This window comes from Primulina huaijiensis, chromosome 5 (genome assembly GCF_012295235.1).
Source record: "Primulina huaijiensis isolate GDHJ02 chromosome 5, ASM1229523v2, whole genome shotgun sequence".
Lineage (NCBI taxonomy): Eukaryota > Viridiplantae > Streptophyta > Magnoliopsida > Lamiales > Gesneriaceae > Primulina > Primulina huaijiensis.
Genome location: NC_133310.1, coordinates 8,364,491 through 8,382,485, shown reverse-complemented (window position 1 = coordinate 8,382,485; position 17,995 = coordinate 8,364,491). Strand labels below are relative to the sequence as shown.

The 17,995-nt window shown below is 37.5% G+C and overlaps 3 protein-coding genes and 1 pseudogene across 3 annotated transcripts; 2 read left to right on the top strand and 2 right to left on the bottom strand.

The window, feature by feature from the left end:
- The first annotated feature begins 5,970 nt into the window (after positions 1–5,970).
- On the top strand, positions 5,971–7,449 carry LOC140976040 (glucan endo-1,3-beta-glucosidase-like). Its single transcript, XM_073439884.1, has one exon. The coding sequence runs from the start codon at positions 6,011–6,013 to the stop codon at positions 7,178–7,180; it is 1,170 nt and encodes a 389-aa protein (XP_073295985.1). The 5' UTR covers positions 5,971–6,010; the 3' UTR covers positions 7,181–7,449.
- A 605-nt stretch (positions 7,450–8,054) lies between these two features.
- Positions 8,055–9,869, top strand: LOC140976613 (7-deoxyloganetic acid glucosyl transferase-like). Its single transcript, XM_073440854.1, has 2 exons — positions 8,055–8,683; positions 8,925–9,869. Exons 1-2 carry the CDS (start codon positions 8,176–8,178, stop codon positions 9,839–9,841), a joined length of 1,425 nt encoding a protein of 474 aa, XP_073296955.1. The 5' UTR covers positions 8,055–8,175; the 3' UTR covers positions 9,842–9,869.
- Positions 9,870–10,108: 239 nt separating this feature from the next.
- Positions 10,109–11,314, bottom strand: LOC140976615 (phosphoinositide phospholipase C 2-like; annotated as a pseudogene).
- Positions 11,315–11,484: 170 nt separating this feature from the next.
- On the bottom strand, positions 11,485–17,123 carry LOC140977609 (uncharacterized). Its single transcript, XM_073442360.1, has 5 exons — positions 16,223–17,123; positions 15,731–16,066; positions 15,540–15,646; positions 13,958–14,096; positions 11,485–11,624 (listed from the first exon to the last, which is right to left on the bottom strand). Exons 1-5 carry the CDS (start codon positions 17,121–17,123, stop codon positions 11,485–11,487), a joined length of 1,623 nt encoding a protein of 540 aa, XP_073298461.1.
- Between the last annotated feature and the right edge of the window lie 872 nt (positions 17,124–17,995).

Below are 17,995 nucleotides of genomic sequence, written 5' to 3'. Positions count from 1 at the left end.
GGTAACAATATTAATATAAATTTAAAATAAATATTCCCCGGCAACGGCGCCAAAAACTTGTTGCGTGTTTTCTTAATTGCTCGCAAGTGCACGACGTCAAGTTATAATAAAATGTATTTTTGAGTACAAGTGTCGATCCCACGAGGAGTATGTATTTAAATGTATATTAATGCTGGTAATTAAAATTGTCTCAATTTTATTTAGAAAAATCACTTAAAAGATTTGTTTGCAAGAATAACTAAATTGAAAATGGATTTAAGTAAAATATAACACCAAACTTTTTATAGCAAATAACAATGGAATAAAAGATCTAGAGGTTTGATTTCACGCAACTATCCACCATGTGTAATTCCTATTAGCTATGTTATAAAAATTCTAAATTCTTCTTATTCATTAGCCAAGAATCCTAATATTATCTACTCCCTTTTCCAAGTAATAAGTATATATTGGTTATCTAAAAATGAATTGTGACATTCCCATCAACAATCTATAAATAAATAACATTTCAAGCACTAGATTCTCTATAGGCTTCAATAGCATTATAGGCCTCCCGAACTCTATAAATACTAATGATGTATTTGTTCCTTTTCTTGTTTATAATTTCCTCTTCCGAGTAATAAATTGTAAACATATAAATCATTCAACTTATGGCCAATAAATTGAAAGCATTAAGATTGGAATAATACAAATGAACAAGAGGAAAAACTTAAATAACTTATGTCATAGATTCCAGCACATGGTTTCTAGTTTTGTTCCATCATTCCTCTAGAAATAAAACTTAGTTCATAATAACACAATCAAAACAACAAAACATAGTTACAAAACAAGAAATATCAATTGAAAAATAAAAGAAAGAAGAACTTAGAACAAGAGTTTGAAGTGCAGTTTCCGTCCCCGGATTTGTGCAAAAGATTTCTCAAGAACTAAGGAACTTGATCTTCAATCCTTTTTCAGCAGCCTCCACAACTTCCTTGGCTCCCCAATGACCTAGATAGTGAATAATAGAAGCCTTTTATAGTCCTAGACAAGTCTTTGCACGCAAAACACAAAAGTCATCAACTCCCATGCGCAGCACACCAAATTTCAGAATTTCCGGAATTTGTCTGTCAACGACCGCGGGTGCGGTAAAGATGGCACCGCGGGTGCGCTGCTATTTCGGGGAAAACTTTCATTTTCGAACTTCAATGACTGCGGGTGCGGTAGAACAAGGACCGCGGGTGCGGTACAGCTTCGGCAGAACTTCTGAAATTCGATTTTCAATTACCGCGGGTGCGGTGCCTGTGTTAGCACGGGTGCGCTGGAGCTTTTGAAATTTTTATCTTTTGCACTTTCCAATTCAACATTTTACTACTCCAAACTCTTATTCTAAACTTTCAAACTACAACAACAAAAACAACAACAAATCACATAAAACCTGCTGAAGAATCACAAAATTCTAAGTTAAAAACAAGTAATAAAAGTACAATAAATTGCACTTATCACCTATATCTCAGGGTCTATAAAAATTTGTTGATGACCTCCCCGTAAATAAGGCAAACCAAAACTTTAAAATACATTTAAAAAGAAAAATTACTCAAGACGACGCTGATGTAATCATAAACAGTCACACACAAGTGCTGGCCATGCTCAATCAACAATTCACAAAAAATGGTTCAAATAAATTCAGCAAAGCTCACAACAACATAAACTAAATTAAAACACACAACCACAACTCCAAATAATCATACAAATACACAGAGCATTTTCCCGGTAAATAGAATCTGACATAAAACTGATAAGAATACAATATAATTATAAATAAACTAAATGGGAGACTCCAACTCTGCAACCAAGAAGCGCCTTAGTTTCTCAGCAGTGTCTCTAGCAATGAGGGGAACAAAGTGACAACCCCTATCAAACTTCCTAATGAATTCAGCCACAGACATGTCTCCCTGACGGAGACTCATAAACTCCTCTTCAAGCGTCCTAGGACGTCAACAGTAAAATACTTCACATAGAATATGTTCTTGAATTTCACCCAAGTGAGGGTGGCTAGATTAATACCATTTTCATCACCTTCTCACCAAAGAGAAGCATCATCTCCAGCATATAAGTAGCACACCTTACTCGGTCAGCATCTTCCATATTCAGGTAACGGAAGTGCACCTGAAGTGATTTAATCCAACCCTCGGCACCAAATGGGTCGATGGTGCCAGAAAACTCCTTCAAACCCAGCCTCCGGAACTGATCATATACATCAAGTTGTGGCCTCGGGCCTTCTGAGCCTGTTGCTCAAAGAAACATGTCATGCCCTCTAGAACACGAGTAGCAACATCTCCATTAAGAGGTGGGGATGCATTCTCTCTACGATCCTCATTAGTCTCAGCCTGCCTGTCAGTACTAAGTGCGTGTCTAGGAGGCATTATATCTGAACATTTTTCAAATTCTAAACGTAACCAACATGCATTTAAATATAAGCTTCTAACCATGCAGCATATAAAAGTCCTTTATCGTGCAACTTAAGCCTAAATATCAATTAACTTCAAAAAACAATTAAACAAGCATGTAAACAAGTAAACATGCAGATACCATCATTAAAATCATTTAAAGCATTTAAACTTACAAACTTGAGGCTTGACGACTGAGCTTTCCGGAACTGGCGGTGGCACAACTCTTTGCAAGAACATTACTCTGATACCAACATAAAAATCTTCTACTCGTTTTCTTAAAGTATATATGCTAAAGAATTTTTTTCTTTCTTTTCTTAAAATAATTTTGGCCGAATATAATTNTACTCAAAAACATCAAAAGTCATAAACGTCATAAAATCTTTAAAATCATACTAATGCGGAAAAACTAGCAAATGTCATTGGGTTATATGCACCATAAGTCCAGCTAGTTCAACCATCAAGTCCTCCAACATCATCAAAATCATGCTTACCTGCATCATTCACACCTAGTGAACTATTGAGTCATCAAACCTTAACCATGATAACAACTAATACATATACATTCATATGAGACAATGAAAATACTTTTAATAAAAATAGTTTTTCATGAATATGCATACTTTAAACCTATTTCCTTTCATCATATCCTTTTCTTTTCATCATAAACTTATACATATACATACTCTATAAGGTGAATTCTGTTCATTAATTGTGACCGTTCTTTCATTCTTCGGTCGATTGATCAATCTTAGCTGTAACCATGGTATCAGATGGCGAGGCAACATTAACCACTTTTCTGATATGTGCCTTGGCCTATAGTTGGCCGAGACATAAGCGACACTCTCATCCATCAACTGAGCTTCGGCCATACATATCATCATATCATTTCGATGGAAATTCAGTCGTTGGGTTTCCACAGTGCTTTGTCCCATAAACGAGTTCCACTGGGACTTCGTCGCTCACGAATCCCAATTTCCTTACCGTCACAATTAGATCACTTTCTTCTAAAACATTTTTTCTTGTTTCCATCACTTTATAAAAATACATGCAATAATATCAATTTATTTTAAACCAAGCATACAACATCTCTCTTAGTATTTATCGTTTTCCATCATAAAATTTCATAATCTTACAAAATAATATTTTAACATTCATTACAGCATTCAGGGTACTGCCAAGACGTCTAACATTTTCCAGGTGTAAAATGACCATTTTGCCCCTGAAACCACAACTTTCCCACTACCTAGACCTTAAAACGACGACCCAAATCCATCCAAACTTTACATAACGTCTTAAAATACACCCATAAGCATTTCTTAGACGTAAACCTATTCTCCTCGACTAATTTCCCAATTCGTTTTAAAACTTGAACCCACGTCTCGGTTTTAACGCGAATCAACTCGAAACTTAACCAAACTTCACCAAACTCGAACAACAGCTTATTAACACCTACCCATACCATATGAAATCCAAATCAAGCCATTAAAAATTCTCGGAAAATCCTAGACAACCTACTGAATTTTCCTTGCCCTTGTTCGAACCCTAGCCCTAGCCAACATCAAATCCATCGAGCCTAGCCCTTAACCATCATGTCCAGACCCTAACCAACCATCCTAAGACCATTACCGAGCCCTAAAAAGCTGCTGGACCAGAACTAATGAACCAAGCATGCACAGCCCCTCAAGTTGGCCCTTCCAACCCGCACGCGACAAAGGAACTCGCCTACAACCCTTCCCCTTCAAACCAGCCTTCCCTCAACCCCTCTAGGACCATGACTAGACTCTCTTAAGACTCCTGGATGTGACTCAAACACATCCCACGGCCTGCTCCTTCCTATCCCTCAAAACTGAAACCCTAGCTTGTTATAATCCCAAATTTTTGTTCCCTTCTTGTCCAGCCCTTAGCCAAGCCTCTACGGACTCTTAATCATGATGAAAAACGTACTTTCCCATAGCTCTATCATGGCAGCCCCTTTGTGCAACATAAACATGGATTTAAAAGCATGAAAACTCAAGTTTAAACATGCATGTGCCATAAAAACGTTAATAAAAAGAAGTGTATCATGTTTTTCATTCAATCATATAGAAATACACATAATATGGCATGAATGATGAGTGAAGGAAGTTTAAGACGTGACTTTGCGTATTTCAAAGACGAAAAACAATTTGAGATGCGAGGAACGTTGGCTGCGAGGGAACGGAACTTGCTACGTTTTTGTTCTTCCAAAATAATGTGAATGCCTTGAAAACATGAGGTGTGTGGCCGTGTGATGGTGGAGAGAAACTTGGACTCTTGGTGCTTGTGTGCTTGAGTTATGATGTGTAGGTTAGGGTTTTGCAACTCGAGTTGTAATATAAAATACCATGATAAAGGTTTGTGCCCAATATCCTAGGTATAATATTATCTCCATTAGATAGTAGAAAAATTATTTCGTTTAGAAAAGCTTTCGAAAACATTAGCCGAGTTCCCAAAAAATCCTTATTTTCGTCGAAAATCGATTATCGGTTTAAAATATGGCGCTTAAAACATCTAAAATCATCATTTTCGAAAATAACACATTAAATATACCACATATTAAATAATTAAAATAATCATTTAATAAAAACATTTTTCCTTTACGGTCCCCGGTCTCCGTTGCTTGATCGCGTCTCGAATAAATTTTAAAAACACAGTTTTATGCATTCTAATATAAAACCTATTTTAAACATGTAAAACATGCCTACTACATTCAATAAATGCAATTAAAATAATATAATTAGGTATTTTTCATTTTGCCTAGATTTGCATGCAGTTTGATTAAGTATTTTGGATCTTACACATAAAGTAAAATGAAAATTTGAAATGTAAATCTTATTAAAATAAAGACTGTTAATTTCAACTGAGTCAATAAATTCTTTAGCCAACCGTTGACTTATAAAACATCGACTCTAACAAAGTCGTGACCAAGCTTCAGCGGACGAAGTGATAAGTGAAACAAGGTTGTCTGCCAATAGGCTGGGTTAGGAATAGTTTTGTTCTTTTCAGAAATCATCGACACGGAAATGTTCCATCAATGAATCCTTCAAGCTCATATCCAACCAGAAATTGCACACGCCATGAAAGATAGTTGAGTTTCAAAGGTAGTTGAGTGGCAACATTAATAGCGGTAATTTAGCTTGGTTTGGGCTTGAATCCGTGGCCATTTTGTTTTGTGATAATCTTTCTTACACCAAGCGAAGCTCTGAAAAATGATTGCTTCTGTAATCCTTTGATATGTTTTGTGATAATCTTCCTTACAACTTTATGAATCCAAATGGACAATAATTCATTTAAAAGTACATATATATTAATATTATACAAGTTATTGTGATTTCTAATTTTTCCCAAAAATTTCAGGAAAATATTTAATTTAGGTGGAAATGAGAAAAATTGATCTTGGTATGTTAGAAAATACATAATTTATGTAATTATAATTTCATAAATAAATTTGAAGTAAATTTAACAAAAATAATTAGCAGTTTTCTTCTTCTTCCATTTTGTAACGAACATAACAGAATCCGCAGCTCCCCACACACAACACACACTAACCAGTTCTCTGCAAGATGAACTTCCCATTCTTCATCTCCGCTATTTTGCTCCTCCTCTCCGGTGCCTCCGCCAACGCAACAACCATCGGAGTAACCTACAACACCATGACCCCCAACGTCCCACCGCCGGACCGCGTAGTGCCCGCCCTCCAGTCCCTTAAGATCTCCGCCGTTCGCCTCTTGAACCCCAGCCCCGCCGCAGTCCGCTCCTTCGCCTACACGAACATCAGCCTCCTGCTCTCCGTCCCTAATTACCTGATTCCTTCTTTCGCCGCCAATCGCTCCGCCGCAGACCTCTGGCTGTACTCGCATGTCCTCCCCTACCATCCTCGTACGCGGATTTCTCTCATCTCCGTCGGTTCTGACGCAATCTTCGATGTTGCTACTACATACTCCACAGTGGACCCTTCGACTATCCTACTTTCCGCCATGCAGAACCTCCATCTCTCTCTGCGGGACCTCGGAATTCACACCATACGTGTTTCCACCACCTTTTCTTTCTTCGAAATAATGACGACTTCGTTCCCCCCTTCCGCCGCCGAATTCCAAGAACCTATCAGTTCTTTGATCCTCAGACCGCTGCTTCAGTTCTTGGTCGAAACCAACTCTTCCTTGTTGATAAATCTTTACCCTTACAATGTCTACAGAATCAACTCTGACATACCAATCGGGTTTGCTCTCTTTCAAGAAAACCCGTTTAATTTCCGGGACGACGTTGTCACGGGAGTTCGTTACAGGAATCTATTCGACATGATGGTGGACGGGGTTATCGCAGCAATGGCAGTTTCCTGGCAGGAGAATATTCCGGTGATCGTGACCGAGACAGGTTGGCCGAGTGAAACCGAGGCTCAGGCAGTTGGAAACTATGCAGAGATGTACTTGAAGGGGCTGGTGAAGCACGTGAGGTCCGGGATAGGGACTCCGTTGAGAAAAGAAGGGGTGACTGAGGCATACATTTACGAGTTGTTCGACGAAAGCAATTCCGAGTACAACGGTACATATGATTATGCTTCCATGAGAGAAGGAGCAGGGCAACACTGGGGCATTATGCATCCAAATTTGACTATGAAGTACAAGGTTGATTTCTCAGCTTCAACATGGATTCTTGGAAATGATACAAGATTGGTGAAGATTGTCGTTCGACTATGCACATCTCTGCTAAGTATTTCTCTTCTTCTTCTTTAGTATGCCTGAAATGGGAAGCTCTGAGGCATTGTAATCTGTTGAAAAGTTTGGCTTTTTAGGCATTCTTGATCTGTAAATTTGATTCAAACTACTGTAATTCTGTGACCAAATCAAAGGTGATTGTGGAACTAATATGGCTGCTTTTAGTATCGTGAATATTGAACCTTAATGAACCAGAGGGATGCTTTTCATCGACAAAGTTCAGATGGCATTTATGTGCCTAATGGTGTGAATTTGTAGCCTTTTGCATGTTTGAAGAAGGGATGAAAGCAAACAAGTGGTATTATATGCATTTTAAGTGAGTAATATTGTTGTGTTTTACAAGCAAATTAATTTCATTTAGAAGTTCTTAGGTTTATTTCCCTTAATCTAATATGATTCTAATATAAATATATATAAAAAAAGGTAAGAAACTAATACCTACATTTGAATTGAAACATTTAGTGGGATAGATTTGAAATGATTTTAGTGATACGGGATTTAAAAAGTTATATTTACATCGAAAAATGTGTTGAAATTGAATTTAATAAATGATACCTGAGGTTATTTTCTGTCTTAATTATTTCATTGTATTCTAAATGTAAGTTGTATTTTGCTAGCCTAACATTCATAAAGAAATATATTAAGAATTCTAATTATAATTACATTCCTATATGTATACATCACTGATCACTCACCCTCTTCTAGCTGAAGGGCAAGTTAGAAACAGTTGCAACCTTTTAAACAAATTAAAGTATCACTTGATCATCTTGAACTTATTTTCCGAAATTTGAGCCTAAATAACTTGAACTTAATTTTCTCAAAATTTAAATTTTGCCCGAAAATATGTACGAAAAAAGTGTCCTTCCAACAAACAATCTTGTCAAAAATTTGAGCAACCGGGAAAAATCTTCATGCTGATGGCATTTCAACTCACTTTCTTGATTTCAAAGATCTCTTCCACTTTATAAAAACTACACCAAGGGTTCATTTCCAGCAACCATCACATATATATTATGAATATAGGATCACTTCCTTCTCATGTCTTGATCTTTCCATTTCCCGTACAAAGCCATGTAAATGTCATGCTAAATCTAGCTGAAATCTTCACCATTTCTGGCTTCCAGGTCACATTTTTAATCCCAGAACATATTGAAAAGGGTCCCCGCTTCTCGAACATTCATGCCCGTTTTGCATTGTATCCCAGTTTTCACTTCAAAACGATTTCAGATGGTCTGCCTAGCGACCATCCAAGAACAGGTGAAAGAGTTAAGGATCTTTTTGAATCCATAGATATTAAAACGAAGCCACAGTTCAGGGATTTGCTCGAGTCGGGCGAGTCAACAAGCAATGGAATGGGGCCGTTGACATGCATAATTGCTGATGGGATCATGTCTTTCACTATTGATATAGCAAAGGATTTCAAGATTCCTACTATTCTTTTTCGTCCATTTAGTGCTTCTTGCTTTTGGACGTTATTTTGTGTGCCTAAGCTTGTTGAGGCTGGAGAGCTTCCAATAAAAGGTGCTAATGTGTATTCTTGATTTCTAAGTCTTTTGAGGTCTCAATTTATACTTTTATATAACAGTTGTAATAGATCTCAAACGCACATAGTAGTGGTATCACTGGAATCCAAGTTTGAAATCTTCACTCTAATCAAATAACTCCAGCCGAATGATCTCACAAAAAACTTAAAATTCTTTAATTCTGCCCGGGGAAGTTTTTCTTTTTATTGCGAGAATTTCATTCAATTTGCTATATGCAGGGGACATTGATATGGACATGGCAGTAGCAAGTATTCCTGGGATGAATGGAGTTCTTAGACTACGTGATCTACCTAGTTTTTGTCGTGTGGAGGATGTAACAGATCCTCAACTCCAACATGTTGTGTCTGAGACTCATCGTGCCACGAGTGCATATGGCCTAATACTCAACACCTTTCAAGACTTAGAAGAATCAGCAGTAACACAAATTCACTCCGAAATCCCTAGACTCTACACAATCGGACCGTTGCACGCATACTTAAAACATGCAAGGACATCACACCAAAGAATTAGCCTTGCCAAGGAGGACACAGAATGCTTGTTATGGCTAGATGCTCAACCACTGAAGTCTGTAATTTTTGTCAGCTTTGGAAACATGACGGTTTTAAAATGGCTGCAATTCGTAGAGTTTTGGCATGGTTTGGTGAATAGTGGGAAACCATTTTTGTGGGTCATACCTGATAATTTGATCGAGGGTGGAAGACAGATTCTCGTCGGGTTTATGGAGGGGAGTGAGCATCGTGGAAAAGTAGTGGATTGGGCACCACAAGAGGAAGTTCTGTCTCACCCTGCAATAGGCTGTTTCTTGACTCACAGTGGATGGAATTCTACGCTGGAGAGCGTTTATGAAAGCGTGCCGATGATATGCTGGCCATTTTATGCTGATCAACAAGTTAATAGTAGGCTCGTAGGGGAGGTCTGGAAAATTGGGTTGGACATGAAAGATATTTGTGATAGAGGAATTGTAGCAAAAATGGTGAGGGAAGTGATGGAAAAGAGGCGGGACGAGTTCATTAAATCTGCACAGGAAATGGCCCTGTTGGCCAGAAAATCATTGGGTGAAGGAGGATCATCGTGTACAAATTTGGTTCGTTTGATCGAAGACATTAAACTTATGAACGAACCAAAGTCTAGTTAAAAAAAATAGCTATCAGATCATAACACATCCTTTAAAATAAAGTTCTGTATTGAAATGATACAAACATTTTCAACATCAAATTACAAACTGAGGCACTGGAGCACAAAATGCCACACGACAGCCACACATATAATTCTGTATATAATCCTAGTACTCAGATTCATCTCTTAGCTTTACATACAACTATAGCATACACTAGATTTCTAAATGTTACAAGGTTTTCTCGAACAACATGATGTAACAAGTTCAAAACAGACAAGTTCTGAATCAAACAAACTCAAATTGCATAAGAAGCTTGACAGAATTATACTCATCTCCCTTTTCTGAATGAAGTGGAACTGCACCAGATACCTTTTCCTCAGCTCTGATACTTCTTTGGCCAGCAAAATCATCCTTCTCAGACATATCATACTCGTGAACTTCAATCCGAAGCAGCGCCAATTCAGGAACTCTTAATGGAAACTCAAACACCTCATCCCAATTAGGTATCCAATTATCTTCAAAAATCTTTGTTTTTTTCATCAAGGCGTCACCAAGCACTCCAGCAATTCCCACCTGCCCGTAAAAATTCTCGACATAAAGTAACCTACAGTATCATACACTTTGACTCCAATAGCGCATAATAGCCACAATTTGAAATCCAATCTGGACAATGGAACTAACAAGCATGCAGAAGAGGGCAAAAAAACTATATACCCTTGCATAGAAATTAAGAGGAGAGTATGCATCAAAGTATGTTTTCTTGAAGTCATAATATCATCCTTCGCCCATATAAACTATCAACTATATACCCTTGCATAGAAATTAGGAGGAGAGTATGCATCAAAGTATGTTTTCTTGAAGTCATAATATCATCCTTCGCCCATATAAACTATCACCTGTTTAACAGAAAGTACGCGTGGATGAATCAAATTAGCCTTGAACATGCCATGAATTAACCAAAGTGATCTTCCATAACCCCTGTTGTGATAACATTGGGATAACAACCTGTGAATCATTAATTAATCAAGAAATGAAGCTGGACACATTAAATTTGGACTTGGGATTTTGATGAAGAAAATAGCACTTGATTTCTTTTCGTTCATAGGAAAACGCGAAAAACAGCTCATGGATATCCTGTTTCAAAACACATATTATCCCCTTAATAATTAACTCAATTTAGATATTTTTAAACTGATACTTGATGGCCAGAAAAGAATATGAGGTGATTATTTTACAAATCTTTCTTACTCTTCTTTTTCACTTGGCAATACTAACTCTGGGTGCCAACAGAATGTAAAAGAGAATGATTAACCAAAATTTTACATAGACCTTTTAGCCTTTTGCCTTGAATGTTGAAACTACAAATAATGGCCTTGGACTGTTGGCCTTTGGTATCATCGTTCATAAATCTTTGACTCAAACAGTCAAAAATTATATGTATTCTTAATCTCGTCGACTAGATAAACTTACCTGCATGTTGAATGCAACCATTTGAGCCCCATGCATCCATCCAATTAATTGATTGCAAACTATTCCAAATACCCCACATTAATTCATAAAGCATGGAAATGTAGAAAACTAAAAAGTACCTCACAATATATTTTCCATAAGATAAAACGGCATTTCACAACTCATTCTCACTCGGACTAAGACATCTTACTTTATGCGGATCCACCCTCAGCCGCCCAGTCCTGCATTCCACCTTCTCTTTTTCTTGCATTAATAGCAATCAGGCGCTTATATTCCGGTGCTGCATTCTGCTGTGATTTAGGATCCTCGTCATATTCTTCATCGCCCTTGTCTAAATCATCATCCTAGAATGTACTGCAACAACACCCTCTCATGACATTTAAATTTAAAAAGAAAAACATACGCGGAAGCATTAACATTTGGAAGGGAAAGAACAATATCCCATTTAAAGTCATAACATTTTCAAATTTAGATTACGTAAACATTAACTTTTGTATCATCCAAAAGAAAACCAAAAGTCAACATCATTCACCCCATAATTCATTTATCAAAATACATGATTAATGAAACTTCTCATGTTCACCATAATCAAAATAAAAGTGACATGAACAAACAAAATCTTTCCCATTGCCTATTATATGACTTCTCCTGCCCCGGACAATCCGCATCAATCCTTTTTATCACCTGCATCACATGATATTAACTGGAATGAGATAAAACTCAGTAAGCAGAAAGCTGTACATAACAAATACATATACATTGGCTCGTCTTGGAACATGGCTATAGCAATGGCAATGAACAATGAATCAATGGCAATAAACAATAAATAATACCATCTTCAATGAACAATAGATAACAAAGAAATATAGATGGTATTTCATGGCATAAATTAAAGGAAAAAAATGATAGTTCTGTGAACTGTGACCTGTGGACAGTATCTCTTTGATATATAAATATATCAAAACTGTGAGAGATACTCATAATCATGTGATTGGCCAATGACATGCATGAATTACTATCATTCCTTGGCTTTAATTGTAGGAAAGTTCATTGAGGCATTTTCACAAACACTTTGTAGGAACAATTAAGTACTAGCTCTTTTGTTAATGAATTCCATGATAAGCTTTGAACAATGAATACATAACAATATATATATCAAGTATATGCCAATGGAAGGAGCTAGTTAACAATAAACATGGCTTGCATACATATAAATATCATGTGAGCATTTGAAAGGAAGCTTCTACTTACAACCCAACAAGTAAATGATGGCTATAATGATCTCAAAAGAAATCCTACAACCAAATTACACAATATAACCAACAATCATCATCAATAATCCAATGAATCAATAAACCTACCTTATAATACCAACCCTTCTAAACTCCAAAATAATAGAACCCTTACCTTGTAGCTTGAAATCTTAGGAAGGATCAACTAAGAAATCACTATAATCCTTGAACTTCGAGTAAAGAATTGAAGGAGAGAAAATCTTTGAGGGAGAGAAGCTTAGAACCGATGGAGAGGAAGGGAAAAGGAGAAAAGTGTGGAGAAGTATCTAGAAATGGGTATATAAGCATTCCAATCCATAAAAAACGTGTTTTATTTTTTTTATACAGGCTGCTGGGCGCATATGCGCGACATTCTAGGCGCATATGCGCGGCCCGTTCTGCCCGCCCGGCGCGTATGCGCGAGTTCTGACGCATATATGCGCCACATTCTGCCAAACAACTCATTTTTAGCTTCCGAATTTGCAAAAGTGGTCAACATAAAAGTTGTAGCCCTAATGGAATTGGCCACACATCAATTGGATCAATATACAAAACATTATGCTAAAAACCACAACTACTGCCATATTTTTCATACAATTTCTGCACTCCAATCTTCTAAAAACTATAGTCATCAAAGCATCCACTCCAAAACCTCCACCAAATCCAATACCAACACAAACTCAAACCATCCAACAACCATCAATGAACTCATTTCCCTCCATAACCATCAACAACTATGAACATAATACCAAAACAATAACCATAAACAATGACCATATATTAACCATTCAAATAAACATAAACATAATCAATTACCATTCCACATAAACTCAACCACCAAAACCATATAAAATATCCATTACCACACCGTACCATAATAAATCATAAATTACACCATCAACAATAACATGATAAAATGTCGGGATATTACAATCTCCCCTCCTTATAAAAATTCCGTCCCCGAAATTTGCTTACCGTCGAATAAATTCGGATAACGATGTTTCATCTTCTCTTCCGGTTCCCACTTAGCCTCTTCAATCACTTGATTCCTCCAAAGAACTTTGACAAGGCCAATTTCTTTGTTTCTCAACACTTTAATTTTGCGATCAAGAATCTGAACCGGCATTTCCTCATAGCTTAAGTTGGGCAACAGATCCAATGAGTCGTACCGAAGAAAATGAGAGAGATTAGAAAGGTACATACGTATCATTGAAACATGAAATACGTTGTGAACTCGATCCAAGTCCAGTGGCAATGCAAGACGATAGGCTCGGTCTCCAATCTTATCAAGAATCTCAAACGGCCCAGTGTATCGAGGACTTAGTTTACCATTCTTGCCAAAACGCATTACTCCCTTGAGAGGAGCTATCTTGATAAAAACATGATCGCCTACCTCGAATGTCATCACCCATAGGAACACATATTCTACCTCGAAAGGTCAGTAACCCATCACGATTCGACCCAAATTCAGAAATTCCTGTCAGATCACTTTTCCTCTTTAACTCTAATAACTGAGCATCCAGCTGTTGTCCCTTCAAAATTCGATCAGATAAAGTTGAGTGAAGAACTAGAGCAGACAATCGAGCAATTGTACCTGAAGATACCAAATTGATCTCATTTCTTTGCAAATCAAGCAACAAAGGTTTAGAAATCATGGAACCCAATAAAGAACTCGATTCGTGACTCAAAGCATCCGCAACCACATTAGCTTTTCCAGGATGATAGCTAATAGTGCAATCGTAGTCTTTCACCAGTTCTAACCATCTCTGCTGCCGCATATTCAAATCCTTCTGCGAAAACAAATAACTCAAACTTTTGTGATCTGTAAATATTTCACATTTTCCACCATATAGATAATGCCGCCAAATCTTTAAAGCAAAAACCACAGCCGCCAACTCCAAGTCATGAGTGGGATAGTTCTTCTCGTATGTCTTCAACTGACGAGAAGCATATGCTATCACTTTCCCACGCTGCATCAACACGGCACCTAGCCCCTGCTTTGAAGCATCTGTATATACAACAAACTCTTCAGTACCACAAGGAAGTACTAAAACAGGAGCAGAAGTCAACTTATCTTTCAATGTTTGGAATGCTTGTTGGCACTCGATGGTCCATTCGAACTTGGTAGCCTTCCGTGTCAAACTTGTCAATGGCAAAGCTATCTTTGAAAATTCGGCTATGAAGCGTCGGTAATACCCTGCCAAACCAAGAAAACTCCTTACCTCTGAAACTGTCTTTGGAATGGACCATTGTTTGATAGACTCAATCTTGGATGGATCAACAGATATTCCTTCTTTTGATACAATATGGCCAAAAAATGCCACTTGCTCCAACCAGAACTCACATTTCTTTAACTTGGCATACAATTGCTTATCCCTCAACAGCTGCAACACAATCCTCAAATGCTCACGATGGAGTTCTCGTGTCTTTGAGTAGATCAAGATGTCATCAATAAAAACAATGACAAAAGTATCCAAATACGGCTTAAAGACACGATTCATCAAATCCATAAAAACTGAAGGAGCATTGGTTAGCCCAAACGACATCACCAAAAATTCATAATGGCCATACCTCGTCCTAAATGCAGTCTTGGGTATGTCCTCCTTTTTCACCTTCAGTTGATGGTAACCGGACCGAAGGTCGATCTTCGAAAATATTGCTGCTCCTTGCAATTGATTAAAGAAATCATCAATACGTGGCAAAGGATATTTATTCTTCACTGTTACCTTGTTGAGTTCTCGGTAGTCAATACATAATCGCCATAATCCATCCTTCTTCTTTACGAACAAAACTGGAGCTCCCCACGGTGAGGAACTAGGTCGGATAAAACCTTTATCTAATAGCTCCTGCAATTGAGTTTTCAATTCTTTCATTTCAGTAGGAGCCATTCTGTATGGAGCCTTAGAGATTGGAGCTGTACCTGGAATTAAATCAATAACAAACTCCACATCTCGATCAGGTGGTAATCCAGGCACATCATCAGCAAACACGTCAGGATAATCCTGAACCACGTCAATATCCTGTAATTGCAAGATACTTTCCTTTCTCACATCTACCACTGAAGCTAGAAAACCCACACAACCTTTGAGCAACAATTTATTAGCTTAAAGGCAAGAAATAATAGGAATATCCATCGAAGAGCCTAAACCAACAAAAACATCACTACCATGGTCATCGGCTAAAAATTTCACCGTCTTGCCCACACAATCAATCACCGCACGATAAGCAGATAACCAATCTATACCCAATATAACTTTGAATACAACCATCGGAATAACAATAAGATCAGCAAACACTAATCTAGTACCCATTTGTACAGGACATGCCTTAATAATACTAATGGGACAAATTTCATCCCCAGATGGCAACACAATATTAAAGTGCAATGGCATAACAGTAGGTTCCACAGATATAGAATGCACAAACACTTCAGACATTAAAGAATGGGTTGCACCAGTGTCAATCAATGTAAGTGCTTCCTTGCCGAAGATTAAAATATTACCTGATATCACAGAAGAATCAGGATTAACACTTTCCTTCGTCATAGCAAAAATTCTGCCTTGGACTTTTCCTTTGCCTGAGGAGAGAGGACATTTTAGTGCCGTGTGCCCCATCTCCTTGCATCTAAAACATCGTCCACTACCCACCAAACACTCACCCTTGTGTGGCTTTCCACACTTAGGACATACCGGTCGTTCAGTATCAGAAGAAGGCACAGGAGGTTTAGAGCGCTGCTCCATCTTACCCTTACCTTTTTGGCCACCACGAACATTTGCATTTGCACCTTGTCCTCTAGCCTGGAAAGCTTGCCTTCTTAATTGTCTGTCTTTCTCAATTTCTTGCTCATCATGTTCCGCAAGCAAAGCTCGCTCCACGATATCTTGATACGTGAATACCTTGGACATATGCACATCCCTTCGAATTTCTGGCTTCAACCCACGAAGGAAGTGTTCTCCTTTATCTTTATCATTCTCAGCAATAAAAGGAACAAAAACACATCTTTCCTCAAACTTCAACGTATATTCAGTAACAGACAAAGCATCCTGCTTCAATTCCAGAAATTCCTTCACCTTCTTGGCTTTTACTTCACGTGAAAAGTATTTGGCGTGAAATAACTCCTTAAACTCGTTCCACTTCAGTTCACGAACATTGACAGTAACTTTGGTGGCTTCCCACCAAATACGAGCAGCTTTGACCAACATAAACACAACACAACTAACCTTTTCTTGATCAGTGAACTTCAAGTAATCGAAGATGGCCTCCAATGACTTTACCCATTCAAGAGCCACTAGTGGATCAGGACCACCAATAAAATCAAGAGGGTTCATACGCCTGAAACGATCGTAAGCACCATCTTCAGAACTTTCCATTGTGCCTTGAACTCTTCCACGACCACGACCCTGAGTCGAGGTGTGCATGCTCAATAACTGTTGGATTTGCTCACCATGTACTTTTGCTTGTTCCTTCAATAACTTACTAAATTCATCTACAACCTTCACAGTTTTATCGGTCGTAGAGGTCCTATCTTCCCCTTCAATATTCTTTCTTTTCGGAGGCATATCCTACACATATGCTCACTTTAACAATTGATATGGAGAACGAATACATCAATGGTGATGCAATGGAATCAATACTCAATGTTAAAATCAATAGATGCAGGATCGAAAACATACCGGATTATCCTAGGTAGAAGAAGTCATATATGGTCCGAAGAAATTTGGCTCTGATACCAATTGCAACAACCCCCTCTCATGACATTTAAATTTAAAAGGAAAAACATACGCGGAAGCATTAACATTTGAAAGGGAAAGAACAATATCCCATTTAAAGTCATAAAATTTTCAAATTTAGTTTACGTAAACATTAACTTTTGTATCATCCAAAAGAAAACCAAAAGTCAACATCATTCACACCATAATTCATTTATCAAAATACATGATTAATGAAAATTCTCATGTTCACCATAATCAAAATAAAAGTGACATGAACAAACAAAATCTTTCCCATTGCCTATTATATGACTTCTCCTGCCTCGGACAATCCGCATCAATCCTTTTTATCACCTGCATCACATGATATTAACTGGAATGAGATAAAACTCAGTAAGCAGAAAGCTGTACATAACAAATACATATACATTGGCTCGGCTTGGAACATGGCTATAGCAATGGCAATGAACAATGAATCAATGGCAATAAACAATAAATAATACCATCTTCAATGAACAATAGATAACAAAGAAATATAGATGGTATTTCATGGCATAAATTAAAGCAAAGAAAATGATAGTTCTGTGAACTGTGACCTGTGACCTGTGGACAGTATCTCTTTGATATATAAATATATCAAAACTGTGAGAGATACTCATAATCATGTGATTGGCCAATGACATGCATTAATTACTATCATTCCTTGGCTTTAATTGTAGGAA

Coding starts and splice junctions, on each gene's coding strand:
- LOC140976040 (XM_073439884.1), top strand. CDS start 6,011: ATGAACTTCCCATTCTTCATCTCCGCTATTTTGCTCCTCCTCTCCGGT.
- LOC140976613 (XM_073440854.1), top strand. CDS start 8,176: ATGAATATAGGATCACTTCCTTCTCATGTCTTGATCTTTCCATTTCCC. Junction 8,684..8,924: donor TGGAGAGCTTCCAATAAAAG/GTGCTAATGTGT, acceptor TGCTATATGCAG/GGGACATTGATATGGACATG.
- LOC140977609 (XM_073442360.1), bottom strand. CDS start 17,123: ATGCCTCCGAAAAGAAAGAATATTGAAGGGGAAGATAGGACCTCTACG. Junction 15,647..15,730: donor ATTTTTAGCCGATGACCATG/GTAGTGATGTTT, acceptor TGTTGCTCAAAG/GTTGTGTGGGTTTTCTAGCT. Junction 11,625..13,957: donor TATGGGTGATGACATTCGAG/GTAGGCGATCAT, acceptor ATGATGATTTAG/ACAAGGGCGATGAAGAATAT.